This window comes from Haliotis rubra, unplaced genomic scaffold (assembly GCF_003918875.1).
Source record: "Haliotis rubra isolate DU_JTF1 unplaced genomic scaffold, ASM391887v1 Scf1354, whole genome shotgun sequence".
In the NCBI taxonomy this organism is placed as follows: Eukaryota; Metazoa; Mollusca; class Gastropoda; order Lepetellida; family Haliotidae; genus Haliotis; species Haliotis rubra.
Genome location: NW_025765286.1, coordinates 33,990 through 48,313, shown reverse-complemented (window position 1 = coordinate 48,313; position 14,324 = coordinate 33,990). Strand labels below are relative to the sequence as shown.

The window sequence follows — 14,324 nt, the reverse complement described above, 5'->3', positions numbered from 1 at the left end:
GTACCTCACTCTGCATTACCTCACTCGTTCACTCTCAACATTGATGTGGAGAAAGATTGAAATCATAAACTCAGTGATGTATTCACATAACGTGTGACATCAACTAATTTGTTAAGTATTGTTTCAGTCAGAACAGTGACTGGTGGATAGCTACCAGCGTGAAGACGGGGCATCAGGGCTACATCCCCAGCAACTATGTCTGCAAGGACGATGACTCACCACAGGCTCAAGAGTAAGTTATTCCATTTTGTGTATTTGATGCAATTTGTGTTGAAAATACATATTTTTCCTTATCCTGACTCATGATCTTTGCTTATCTCACTCTTCTATGCGAATGTTAGTGGAACACTTGAATCCTTTGTAGTTCCCTAAAGCGTATGTTAAAGTACACTCACCCACGAGTTACCTCCCTTTTCCCGTGCAAACAGTCATGTGACAAGCCTTACTTGTCACTCTCTCCCTTTTCGCCTAAGCGGATGGTTGAGCGAGCACTGGAGTCCCATATACGGCATATATCCTTTACATTTAGATCCTCTTTATGAAAGGGAAATGTAATTGGGTCTTGTTTTAATTTCTTTAAAATGGTACCGGGATATTTCAGTGTTGTTTTTCTGCTTTTATAGTTGGTGGTTCAATTTTGACCGCAAAGACTCCGATAAGATGTTGCTTCTTCCGGGTAACAAGGTCGGCACATTTCTGGTCAGAGAGTCTACAGGTGAGGATTCACATAGAGTGTGTTTGCTGTGACAGAGATATTTGGGTGTTATAATACCATTGCCTGATGCCACTGTCAAGTTGTTGTACAAGTCACTGTTATAATTATGTATTAACACAGAGTAATTTGATTGAATGTGGAGTAAGCATTTTTTGCTATAAAGCTGTACTTGAAGTTACTATTGAAGTTAAACTGTTTGTTTCTTGTGGTCAAGGTGTAGCCTTGTGTTTAAAGGGGTCGTCAAGAATACTAAGTGATCTGAGTATATGAGTGAGTGAGTTTAGTTTTACACTGCTTTTAGCAATATTCCAGCAATATCATGGCAGGGTCTGAGTATATGTAGCATCCCTGCTACGACACTATCTGACGAGGAAGGAACACCTCAAGTTAAACTGTCCGTTTCTTGTGAACATTGAGACCTTTTTATACTCGATTTGATTTTGTATGAGAAGCCATTTTCTGATTCCCCTGCTGTCTTATCGCTGAAATATTGCTGAAATATAATAAGTGGCGTAAAATCATACTCACTCACTCTTTTGAACCACCGGTTTGAAGGCACAGTTACATGACGTACAAATTTGTTGGTTTATGATGACACTATGAACCAAGACGTTAATCCTGACTGCCTGATCCATTTGATCACCTCTTAAGTTACTGGGAACCTAGTCTTAACTTGAATCCTCACTCTGTAGATTAAGTGAAACATAAGTTTGACACATTAGACTGATTTTTAACAAATCTGGAAATTTTGAAGATTTCTTGTGTGAAAGATTTTGAGAGTGAAACATGGCCATTTGTTTTTCTTCCTTCTTGACATGGTTACCACAGTGCTAAAGGGAGGTAATCCCTTTTCAGCGTCAGGAGTTTTATGTGCTCCATATTCCCCCGTCTGTTCCTTGAATACTCTGTCCTCTCTTCCAGACAAATCTTCCCATGTGCTGTCGGTTCGAGACCACGACAAGGCCAACGAACCATGTGTCAAACATTACAGAATACGCAAGCTGGATAGTGGTGGCTTCTACATTAGCCCAAAGAGGACATTCACAAACATGCTTGATCTGATAGATCACTACAGAAGTAAGTTGCAACCATTCCCATGCCCTACCTTTAATAGTAACTTTCCTACGTAAGTCCCAAAACATTTCAAGTCAATTTAAGTGTACCAGGTTTTTAATCGTAGTATTTTTGTATTTTTAATGTATGGCTAAATCTCAGCATCAACGCCAATGGCTGAAGGGATGGTGTAAATCCAACAAGGGTCCATGCAGGTAGCAAAAGCAATGTAAGTCCCCATGGTCCCTGGTATGGTGATCTACCTTCAGTTGTTGGCGATCACTAGCCTGTTTTCATATTGCGTTATTGTGTATAGTGATATATTTTTATGATAGTGTGCTAGTTTTAAATTAAGAGCTTTGATATTCTAGTAGTTTTACTGTCCTTCACTGACAGGTTGTTATATTCTCAATTTATTGACTTTGATATTGATATCAATTAAATTGTTCTCGTCACGATATGGCTGAGATATTGCCGATGTGATGTTAAATTTTAACTCACTCACTCACTAATAGTAACTTACCACAATCTGATGCACAATCTGATGTTCTTACTTTAGCTATGAGTCCTACTGTTTGTGTTGGTCACGGGACATGTTTCAAATTCTGTTTAATTTTGATTGATATACTTATGCAGAATTAATGTTTTGTTTGAGTTTTTCTTGTGTCGAAAGCAAGACTGTTCTATGTCCAATAGTGTTTGTTCAGTTTTGTCAGTAGCAGCATTAGACATAAAGGAGAGAATTTGTGGATGTCAACTTCTTTATAGTGAGGATCATGACGTTTCGGAGTATATTCACTTGATGAAGTAGTAAGAATATACTCTGACAAGTTGCGATTCTCACAATAAAGAAGTTGACATCCATAAACTCTTGCCTTTATGTGTATCACGTCTAAAGGACGTTCAAAGACTTATGACGCATAAAGACAGACACTTGAACATTTTAATTTTTTTGCAGAATTTATTGATCCCCCATTTTAGGTATGGGTTAGAAAAACATTTGTAGGTGTGTAACATACTCTCAACACCCCTAGAGCTATGTTGATTGGTTGGTTTGTTGTTTAAGGCTGCACTCAGCAATATTCTAGCTCTATGGCGGCCTGTAAGTAATAAGAGCTGGAATATTGCTGAGTGCGGAGTAAAACTAAACTCGCTCACTCATTGTTCCCCATTTCCTCAGTACGTCATATTAGCCTTGACCCACGCTTGTATGCATTTTATGATTTTTGTTTGTTTGTTGTTTAACACTGCTATATGGGGACAGTATGTAAATAATTGGGTCTGGACCAGACAATCCAGTGTTCAACAGCATGAGCGTTGATCTACACAACTGGGATCACGATAACATGTGTCACCTTATGACAATCATGGGTTGCTGAAGATCTTCGAATCTTCATGGATGCACATTATGAGGTGAAAACCGTCAACCAAGACAAAGTCTTTGAGGCAATTGGCTATTTAGTGACTTTGTTTCCTGTTTCCTCAATTATCGTCAGTAGTTTCTTGATTAATGACTTTCAGAAAGCACCGATGGGCTGTGCACAGTGCTAGCAGAGGCTTGTCCAAGGATCCGACCAATTGTTCATTTCCGGGAGCTGGAAGTTACCCGAGATTCACTAAAAATGACTATCAAGCTTGGAGCTGGCTGTTTCGGCGAAGTATGGAAGGGTAGGTGTTACAGGGTTTGAAGTCAGGAGCTTGCTTTGTTGCAACTATTACCGTTGTGTGTAAATATCATGAGCCACATAGGTAGTGATCTAACCCTGTTTAACATAGTATATATGCATTGGAGTTGTATGTGTGAGTCTATCAATTGGAGTTTTCATGTGGTTACTTAGTGGAGTGCTTTCCATTTCAGAATTCTCCCTTTATTCATTTAGATTGTGATTAATTGCAACCTGAATGCACCAGTGGCACAATTGTATGGCCTGTATTGAACTCTACTTCATTGTCCATCAACTGTCATTTCGGCACTTAGTTGTTCAGTTTATTAAACACACATTTGTGCAAGGAAAGTTGATAATTATCAACTAATATTCAATAACTTCAAGAAATACCTGTTTTTGTATGTCACAATAATGAATTTACCCTTTGATTGTATAGATGCTGCAGCCCAGTAGCTAATGTGTTTGCTTTCGATATGTAGGAGACATGGGTTTGAATCCTGAAACAATTCAAACATAACATATCAATAAAGAAAAGTCACCAACAGGAACATACCTCTTTGTTTCAGGTAAACTCGAATGTGATCGATGTGGCTGTGAAGACCCTAAAACCAGGCACCATGACCGCGGAAGCCTTCTTGGCAGAGGCGAAGATCATGCACCAGCTGCGTCACAGGAAGCTGGTCCAGCTGATAGCTGTCTGTACAGATGAGGAGCCCATTCTCATCATGACAGAGCTGATGACAAACGGCGCCCTACTGGACTACATCAGGAAGGATGAGGGCCAGCGGATGCGCTTCCCCACCATCATTGACATGGCATCACAGGTGGGAGGAAGTAACGATCTACACAAGTAGCTTTACCCCTAAACCTAGTTATCTTACATTATTACCTTTTTATCCCCCGCCACGTGTTTAGCGCGAATCGGGGGGATATAGTATTAGGCTCCGTCCGTACGTACGAATTGCAGTATCTTAAGAACAGTTGACTGGATTCTTTCATATTTGGTATCTAGGTTCATCATAATAAAAGAAAGGTCCCAGTCAGGTTTGGTGACCTTGACCTTCATTTCAAGGTCACAAGGGGACTTTAACGTTTTACCCTTGTCAGCAAGATATCTCAAGAACCCTTCACTGGATTTTCTTGATATTCAACACCAAGCTTTATATAGGGCAGGCGCAGAGCCCAGTCGGTTTTTGTGACCTTCACATAACTTTCAAGGTCACGACGACACTTTGAAGATTTCAGCATGTTAAACTGCATGTTAAGATGGTCAGCGAGATATCTTAAGAACAGTTCACTGCATTTTCTTCATAGACTTTCAAGACTTCTCTTGAATGTTTTTCAATAAGCAATTTCTTTATTACTATTTTTGCATATTTCATACACTAAGACATTCATGTCAAGGTCAAAGTGAGTCTTGAAAATATTTGTGCGTTTGAACAACTACAGAGCAAGATATCAAGAAAGGTTGACTGGTCATGTTTTTGTTTACATTTAACTTCATCTTAAATTACTTACCTTCACTTTCATTACTTTTAAGTTTGATTTGATAATTTCTTGTGGCGGGGATTATGTCACCTTAGTGACAATGCTTGTTAATATAAACTGTTGACTAATTGGGTCTGCCCAGTGGTGCCTGGGCGATGGCAATTGGTTTTGGAATAATGACACCGTGTCTTTTTGTTTGTGCAACATACTCACATGTGTCCTCGTCTGATGCATTGTTCCATTGTTTGGATCTGTTCTCACAGTAGGACACACAAAACATCAGTTGAATGATGGTGTAATACTGAACAGCAAGCACTGGAAGGCATTTCTGCATAAATGTTTACAATACCATCATAGCTTGCTGAAAAATGACAAAGTCATGCCAAGGTTTTTGAAGCCGTTGTCTGCCAATGGAAAGCCGACTTATTGTTTAACTGTTTTATATAATATTATTGGGTAGACTCTCATTTCCAGTGCAAATGTTACTTCCCAGAATCATGCCAATCAATGACTATCGGTTAGAATCTGTCTAAAAACATCAGTACCCTGTTTCAATTCAGGCTTTTATGGTATGTCACATAATATAACTGAAATACTGTTCACTGCTGCATCCTACCAAACTTGCTGGAATATGATTCCGTTGTGCAAATTTTCATTTTAATAATGACCGCCTCCGTGGTGTAGTGGTTAGAGCGTCCGCCCGGAGAGCAGAAGGTCGCGAGTTCGATCCCCGACCGCGTCATACCAAAAGATGTTAAAATATGGTACTTGTTGGTCCCTGCCTGGCGCTCGGCATTAATGGGTACAACAAGGACTGATCGTCTCGGAGTCAGTATAATGTGTCTGAGTGGGGTATTCATGCTTCACTGCGGCATGGTATCTCAGTGGGCTAGCACTATAAAACCAGCTTAAGTCTGGGCTAGTACAAGCAGCCGCACATACACATACACATGCATGCACGTCGTCATATGAGCAAAATATTCTCAAGCATGACATTAAACCCAATTTCACCTCACCTCACCTCATTTTAATAATGCCATTCTCTTGTTTGTTGATCAGATTGCAGAGGGCATGGCCTTCTTGGAAGCTGAGAACTTTGTTCACCGTGATCTCCGTGCAGCCAATATCCTTGTCGGTGAACACCATGAAGTCAAGGTTGCCGACTTCGGTCTGGCGAGAATTCTGCAAGATGAGGATATTTATGAAGCCACAGAAAGTAAGTAGGCAATACAAGCATTGTTATAATATACATTCAATTTCATAGTGCAGTTTTGAGGATGCTTTTGATGAGGACTTACTGACAGATTCATTTTAGTAACTCAATCTGGAATTTTCACCAGCATCCTTAAGGTAAACACTTAGTGACATTACATATTCTTAATTTATTATCACTAAGTGAGTGAGTGAGTTTAGTTATATGCCACACTCAGCAATACTCCAGCTATATGTAAATAATCGAGTCTGGACCAGACAATCCAGCATTGATCTATGCAATTGGGATACAATGACATGTGTCAACAAAGTCAGCGAGCCTGACCACCTGATCTCGTTAGTAGCCTCTTACGACAAGCATGGGTTACTGAAGCTCAATTCCATAACCCATGATTATCACTAAGTTAGGAGGGCATATGAAGATTTGGTGACATGTTTTACAGATACGAAATTCCCCATCAAGTGGACAGCTCCTGAGGCAGCTCTGGAAAGGAAGTTCTCTGTCAAGTCCGACGTCTGGTCATTCGGCGTTCTCCTGTACGAGCTGGTTACCTTCGGGAGAGTTCCCTACCCTGGTGAGTGTTCTGTTAGTTCACCTATCAGGCCCAAGTAGAAGTGTGCAGTCTGTCCTCACAGTTCACCCAAGATGTCTGAGTAGAAATATGTAGTGCGCAGTCTGTCCTCACAGTTCACCCAAGACGTCTGAGTAGAAATATGTAGTGCGCAGTCTGTCCTCACAGTTCACCCAAGACGTCTGAGTAGAAATATGTAGTGCGCAGTCTGTCCTCACAGTTCACCCAAGACGTCTGAGTAGAAATATGTAGTGCGCAGTCTGTCCTCTCAGTTCACCCAAGACGTCTGAGTAGAAATATGTAGTGCGCAGTCTGTCCTCACAGTTCACCCAAGACGTCTGAGTAGAAATATGTAGTGCGCAGTCTGTCCTCACAGTTCACCCAAGACGTCTGAGTAGAAATATGTAGTGCGCAGTCTGTCCTCACAGTTCACCCAAGACGTCTGAGTAGAAATATGTAATGCTCAGTCTGTCCTCACAGTTCACCCAAGACGTCTGAGTAGAAATATGTAGTCGCGAGTCTGTCCTCACAGTTCACCCAAGACGTCTGAGTAGAAATATGTAATGCGCAGTCTGTCCTCACAGTTCACCCAAGACGTCTGAGTAGAAATATGTAGTGCGCAGTCTGTCCTCACAGTTCACCCAAGACGTCTGAGTAGAAATATGTAGTGCGCCAGTCTGTCCTCTCGAGTTCACCCAAGGCGCCTGAGTAGAAATATGTAGTCAGCAGTCTGTCCAGTTCACCCAAGACGCCTCCTGCTCTGTCCTCTCAGTTCACCCAAGGCGTCTGAGTAGAAATATGTAGTGCGCAGTCTGTCCTCTCAGTTCACCCAAGACGTCTGAGTAGAAATATGTAGTGCGCAGTCTGTCCTCTCAGTTCACCCAAGACGTCTGAGTAGAAATATGTAGTGCGCAGTCTGTCCTCACAGTTCACCCAAGGCGTCTGAGTAGAAATATGTAGTCATGATCTGTCCCCACAGTTCACCCAAAGACGTCTGAGTAGAAATATGTAGTGCGCAGTCTGTCCCCACAGTTCACCCAAGACGTCTGAGTAGAAATATGTAGTGCGCAGTCTGTCCTCACAGTTCACCCAAGACGTCTGAGTAGAAATATGTAGTGCGCAGTCTGTCCTCTCAGTTCACCCAAGACGTCTGAGTAGAAATATGTAGTGCGCAGTCCGTCCTCACAGTTCACCAAACAGCAGCAGTTTGTATCATGCCTGTGTCGTCAGTTGTCTGTGGTGGCTTTTCCTTCAGACAATAGGTACACTTCCTCGGACTCCATCCCAGCAGACTACTGCTTTTGAGTCTGGATGTGTTTTTTAATCATGTGACCGTGAAAATGTTAACATGTGGCTTTTTGAATGTAGGGCTGATTCCACTAGACATTTAAACTGATGCGACCTTCCATAACCCGAAGGAAGAGCTACATACTATCTTGGCCATCTCTTAATCCAACAATTTGTTTGGTACAGTTTTCTGATTTTGAATGGAGAACTTTGTCAAAATATTTTTGAAAGGGTAGCCAAGAATGTAAGTTGCTATAAGACCTGAAAAAAGCTGATTTCTGATTGGCTGAATGTAAACCCCATTAGGCATTTCATTGGTCAGTCAAGGCCATTCTGACTGACCTGTAGTGGAATGTCTTCAGTTGTTTGTGTAGCCCAGGCAGTGCTAAGATCTGATAGTAATGAGACTGCATGGATATAGTACTGATGACTTTCTAGGTATACTAGCACTACAAGTGTGTGTCTGTTATAGGTATGGGAGGCTCAGAGGTGCTGCACAAGGTGGACAAAGGCTACCGTATGCCCAAACCCACCGGACCAATCAGCTACACAGAGTCCTACTACGACCACATGCTCAAGTGCTGGAACAGAAAACCCGAGGATCGACCGACTTTCGCCTACCTGCATGACTTTTTCGATGACTACTTTATAGCCACGGAACCTGACTACAGAGATACAGAAGACATGTGATGTCACCCTGTCACCCCTAAAAGAAACAATAGACTAGGCCAGCAGGAATCTTGCTGCATAATACATGACTGTAGAGGAATGCCATCTATGATTTGATTGGTGCATGCAGATATATTTGTAACCAATGATACGCTTAATCAGATGCTGCAGTGCAGCCACATTCGATGCAATCACCCATGGCAGACAACGTAAACCACATCTGCCATGTTAGATTTCCCCCATATCAATTCATTGTTTTAGAAGTTTTTTTTGTTTATTATTCAAATTGTACAGTGTTTAAATTTTATGAAATATTTTTTATCACTTGTATATATTTAGAGTCAATTTTATGAACATATAGATTTTTATATACGATCATACAAAGTATGATATCTGGCTTGGGCCCACCTCTTCATGGACCAAGGTACTATTTTTGATTTTTTTTCTTTGGTATCACCTTAATGTTATTTTGGTATATCCAAAATAACAGCAGATGGATATATTCAGAGAACTAGATGACACGCTGATCAGAAAGTACAGTGTTGACTGAAAAGAAACAGCACAGAAACTACCTGGTAGTTGAAGAAGGGAGATAAGTCAGTAGGTGATTGTAGTTATCTCCCTTTGCTGTAATCACTGCACAAATGACAGTTGTGTTCAGAAAGGGTAGAACAAGTGCCTTTCTTTATTGCTAGTAATAGTTACATCATTGTTGTCATTTCATTCAGCCCTCTGATAACTTCATAACATAATTTGTCCTGGGTACCTCACTGTGCTCAATGGCTTCTGACCCAAAGCCTTGAACATCAGACTTCTCTCCCACAGCTTCAGATTAACAAGGGGAGGAATGCTTTGGATAATGTTCATTCATGTATATTCTTTGTCTCTCATTTTTGTGTTCCATTACTTTTCATTGTCGTAGCAGAGTGAGTACATTTTTTAAAATGCATAACTTTCTCCGTTTCTTAACATCTCCCAAGTTTGATATCAGATCTAGTTGTAAGATGATAGTACATGATTCAAGATCATTTTCATATATTGGATAAGTTTTTGTCAGATAATAAGTTACAGTTACTCATGATAAAGACATTATATGAAGTTGTTCTGCTATATGTACACAGAAGTGTTAATTGTTGATAATTGTTTTGATCACTCTGACAACTGTAATTAAAGTTCAAAACGTGAAAGTGTACTGGCTGTGCAATGGTCTTGATTAAGCTGCTCATTCTGTCAGTTCATCCGCTGAAGTCATGTGCTAGCTGCTGGCACAGTAGATAGAATGTTTGTTGACAACAGATTCTGGTTTCACCCCACTTGGGTTCAACTGTGAGTTCTTGTTGTCATCAGCCATGAAAGTATGCCAGTGCTAAAGGCAGCAGAAGACCATTCTTATCTGTATGCAGTGTTCAAAGCGAGCATCTTCTCATAATCCAATGGTAGGTAGATTTCTTGTCAGGTAGTCTCAAATTTGTGTGGATCCATATGGTCTGCAGCAAACATACATGTAGATTTATTTGTCACAATCAGCAGCATTTAAAAAAAAAAAATGAGGGTATTAAAAGTTTGGTCAGGGCCTACAGTCTAATGTCTGTGGGTCCCGATGGTATTCTTGCACTTTTTCTTTATTTCAAACATTGGCAGTATGCCTTTCCAATGATTTTCTGTTACCATGTCATCCATCGTAGCCAAGGTTATGAGAGGTTCCACAATTCTGTATTTTTTAGTTGGTTTACAAACGGTTTGTATGTAACAAGGGTTTGGGGCTATGTGAGAAGTCTTAAAAAAACAAATTACAGTGTGTCAACTCCCTGATTACTTCTGCAACTAATGAATAAGAAACAAACCAATTTTAGTGTGGCAAGGTAGTGAATCTACCCAAATGCAATTGATTTTGTTTGTTACAGTACAAGATTGTATGCATGTTATTCACTGTTTCTTACACTGTTGATGAAATCTCTTACTATTTCCATTTCACACATTTGATCAAACGAGTCATATAGACTAAATAATTCAGTAGTCACTTTTTCTCCAGTTTCAGTGATGTTGAGATCTGTTGGTCTTGTCACTGTGTAGCCAAGTTGAGGAAAATGTTCATTCCAGGAGCATCCAAAAAAGTTCATTCCTAAATTTTAAGAGATTTATTTGTTTCTTACATTCTGAGTTCTTCCATAACCATTTAATAATCTCTCACCTTATCACTAGAGGTTATGGGGAGCAGTGATTTTCACATTCATCCATTCCAAGGTGAAAGCGATGTAGTGTCTAGATATAGTTACAGATCAACATAAGCTTTATCTAGTTATCTCAGATGCTTTACGGAACACTTGCTTAAGATTTGTTCATTCTGGTGTTGCCCTCTGTGATGTTGCTGGAATATTACTAAAAGCCGCATAGAACTCAACTCAATCACTCACTTAAGTTTTGTTATTTCCACTGGAAGAATTGTATTATGTAAAATTGAATGAATCAACTCAGATGAATTGGTTAAGATTTATTTTGGAAGTTTATTAGTATCCAATATGTTTATGGTGGTATAAGCGTCAAGACAAGTGTGCTCACTGTGTGAATTCACACACCGAACTTACACAAAGTATACAAGCAGGTGTTAACATTTATGATACCATAAGTACGAACTTATTTCTAAGTAAATTCTGATAAATAGTTATGCTAATAATATGATATCTTCACAGGCTGGTTATGTAATCATTGATAAAAAAGCTGTCTCTGAGAAGACATGCAAGAAATCACTTAGGTTTCATGCAAATGAAATTGCTTTCAAGTTATTTGTTTGTACTTGGAAGTGTGTAGGTCACGGTGCCCTGAGGGAGTTGATTGGTGCTCATATTATCTGTCACTAGTTTGCCTTGATGACATTATGTACTGTTATCATATAACTTGAAGAATGCTGACATCAGCACAAAACAAACATATTGACTGTTTTATCATTCAATGATTCATCAAACTCAATGAAATCAAACTTTGTCACAGCAAAATTGTATCCCATTCTTCCAACAATATAATTGTACCTACTAGTTTACTTCCTTAATATTGGTACGCCAAAGACCCGGGTTCGAATCCCCACATGGGCACAATGTGTGAAGCCCATTTCTGGTGTCCCCTGCCGTGATGTTGCTGGAATATTGCTAAAAGCAGCGTAAAACCAAACTCAGTTAGTCAGTCAGTCTTAATATTGGTAGTATTTGATGCAAGATCTTTCTCATGATGAGAAATGTCATGGTATCATCACTTTGATGACATGTTGATGTGTAATGTACCCTGCAGCCGACTTCTCTTTTCAAACGGTTAGTGACAATTTGTTAGATCTCTACATCTAAATATAGCTACATTCCATACAACATACAAGAGGGCTTCAATATTTTTCAAACTAACCTTTTGCATAGTACAGTCTGTTTTTATCTGAAATCTATATTTTTCTTGTGGTTTTGTTTAATAGTCAATTTTCTGATATTTTGTCCACATTTATCAAGTGCAGGTCACAAGACAATATGTATGGCAAGTGGGTTTCCATAAACAATATGTTCCTTTGTGGACTTTTATATTCAATTTAGACATAATATATATATATATATGAGTTGTTTTTTTTCCAAATATGTATATTATTAGCCATATGCAAAAAAATAGAATTGTTTTAGTGAAGATCAAATAAAATTAGTTTGATAGGTTGATCTTCATATGATTTCTGTAAGTGCCTTTGAATGATGCTTTTCTTGCAGTTAGTATTTCATATAAAACATGCATTATCCTGTTGTGCATCTCTGAATCGGAACTAACTGCTAAGTGCAATAACAAACTACCGGTACATCAAATAGACTTAATATGATATCCTTCAAATAGTGACAGTATGATATCCTGCAAATAGTGACTCATTATGATATCCTACAAGCAGTGACTCATTATGATATCCAGTGCCTTTCTTTAACATGAGGGGTTGTGTCAAAAGTTCAGGGTCGATGAGGTATCCCAGTGGTTAAAGTGGTGAAATTTTCGAACAATACTGTCACCATGGCAACCACTCTTTGCATAATGTGGCAGACTGTGCTCAGTTTTAGAAACAAAACCCAAAATTTTAAAATGTATACAATTGTACCAGCTTGCCTGTAACAAAACAGGAACTTTTAATATCATGTGTAAGCTCTTGACACAACCCCTCAGTTGTGGATGATGTTTGGTTTGTATGTGATAAAATATGTATTGCACAAATAAAGAAATATAACGTTTTCCTTTGACTTATCATTATATTTAATTGTTATGTTGAAATAGTTCATGGAAGAAAAATGATTTGGTAAGTCAGAAACAGCTGGTGAAACCAGAAAATGGCAATAGATAGGCTAAATTATTTGTTTTTCATAATCATTTCCACATATAGTTGAAAATTATGGTTGAAAATTATGCTCTGATGGCCACAATAAGGCTGTCACAGTGTTTGAATTCTTCTGTTTGTTTTCTATCAATCTGCCCGTCCTTGCATATATTTATAACACTCACATAATCAGTATTTGCCAACTTCGTAATAGTCAGGATAGTTTTCAATACCATTAGTAATATATACATGTATCCTGTGTAAGTCAAAACTTCTGTTTTTCATGGTAATGTTGATTGGTCATCCCAGTGTTTTAGTCAGTCAGTGGTATGACTAGCAAAAGGGTTCTGGTTCACTGGCCATGTTAGTAGGATCTTTTTATGTCCTGTTACCATGACAACAGGGTCCCAAGATCCTGCTGTGGGTGAGGAAGTGTATTAGTCAGTATGCACTCATCCTGTATCTCTCAATATTCAGTTTTTCCAAGTATGATTTTTGTTTTACAATGACAATGCAACTGTAACATCTCTTGTCCGACCACTTCCTTCTTGTGTACACTTAAGAGCTCTTCTTTCTTTAAATAGAAACAATTGTAAAATTTGTCATGTTTTACATACTTTTGACAAAAGAAGGAGCACAATTGGCTGGCATTGGATGAATGTCCTCATATTGTCATATTCAGCCTGAGGAAAATATCAGTGAAATAATGTTAACTAGGTACTTTAGGTAGTTCACCTTAAAAAGGGGGAATATTGTTTTCCAAAACATCTATTTTTTCAATACTCTTGACAATTAAAGAGACAATTCTTTGTCTGTTTTGATGTGTATATTTTCCTACATTTAAATATATGTTTTGGAAGTTGTATAGACTAATCCTTTCTTAAAACTGTTTTAGACTATTTTAAACCAACTTTTATGAAGTGTTGTATAATTTGTGTGAAACAACAAGCTTGTGTAATGCATATTTTAGGTTGTTTATACTGTTTTGCTACAAGATTGTATTTCAATTACTTGTTTAGCATCTTTTAGACTGTCATTCATGCTTTGTAAATAAACTTGAGAAATATGCAACTTGTTTACTTGTATATAGTCAGTGTTAGTGTCAGACAGACTTCAGGTTTGTTGTGTGCATGTCTAGGGTGGGAAGTGATGTGATGTGATGTGGTGTGTTTTGGTGTGATGTGTTGGTTTGGTGTGATGTGGGGATATGCTGTGGTGTTTGGGTCTGGGGGTGATGTGTTGTGGGGTGTTGTGTGGTTTAGGGGTGATATGATTGGTGTGGGTTGGTGTATTGTAGGGATGGTGTGAGTATGGGTTTGGTGTTCACATTTCACAACTTT

At 39.0% G+C, this 14,324-nt stretch overlaps 1 protein-coding gene across 1 annotated transcript in view; it reads left to right on the top strand.

Moving 5' to 3' along the window:
• LOC124267995 (tyrosine-protein kinase SRK2-like) overlaps positions 1-14,052 on the top strand; it is a 52,953-nt gene extending 38,901 nt beyond the window's left edge. Inside the window, exons 4-11 of the mRNA XM_046702997.1 lie at positions 128-232; positions 624-715; positions 1,637-1,792; positions 3,290-3,450; positions 4,002-4,259; positions 5,983-6,139; positions 6,579-6,710; positions 8,467-14,052. Of these exons, the coding sequence (XP_046558953.1) occupies positions 128-232; positions 624-715; positions 1,637-1,792; positions 3,290-3,450; positions 4,002-4,259; positions 5,983-6,139; positions 6,579-6,710; positions 8,467-8,684 (1,279 nt within the window). The 3' untranslated portion in view covers positions 8,685-14,052. The remainder of the gene's footprint in view (positions 1-127; positions 233-623; positions 716-1,636; positions 1,793-3,289; positions 3,451-4,001; positions 4,260-5,982; positions 6,140-6,578; positions 6,711-8,466) is intronic.
• Positions 14,053-14,324: the final 272 nt, after the last annotated feature.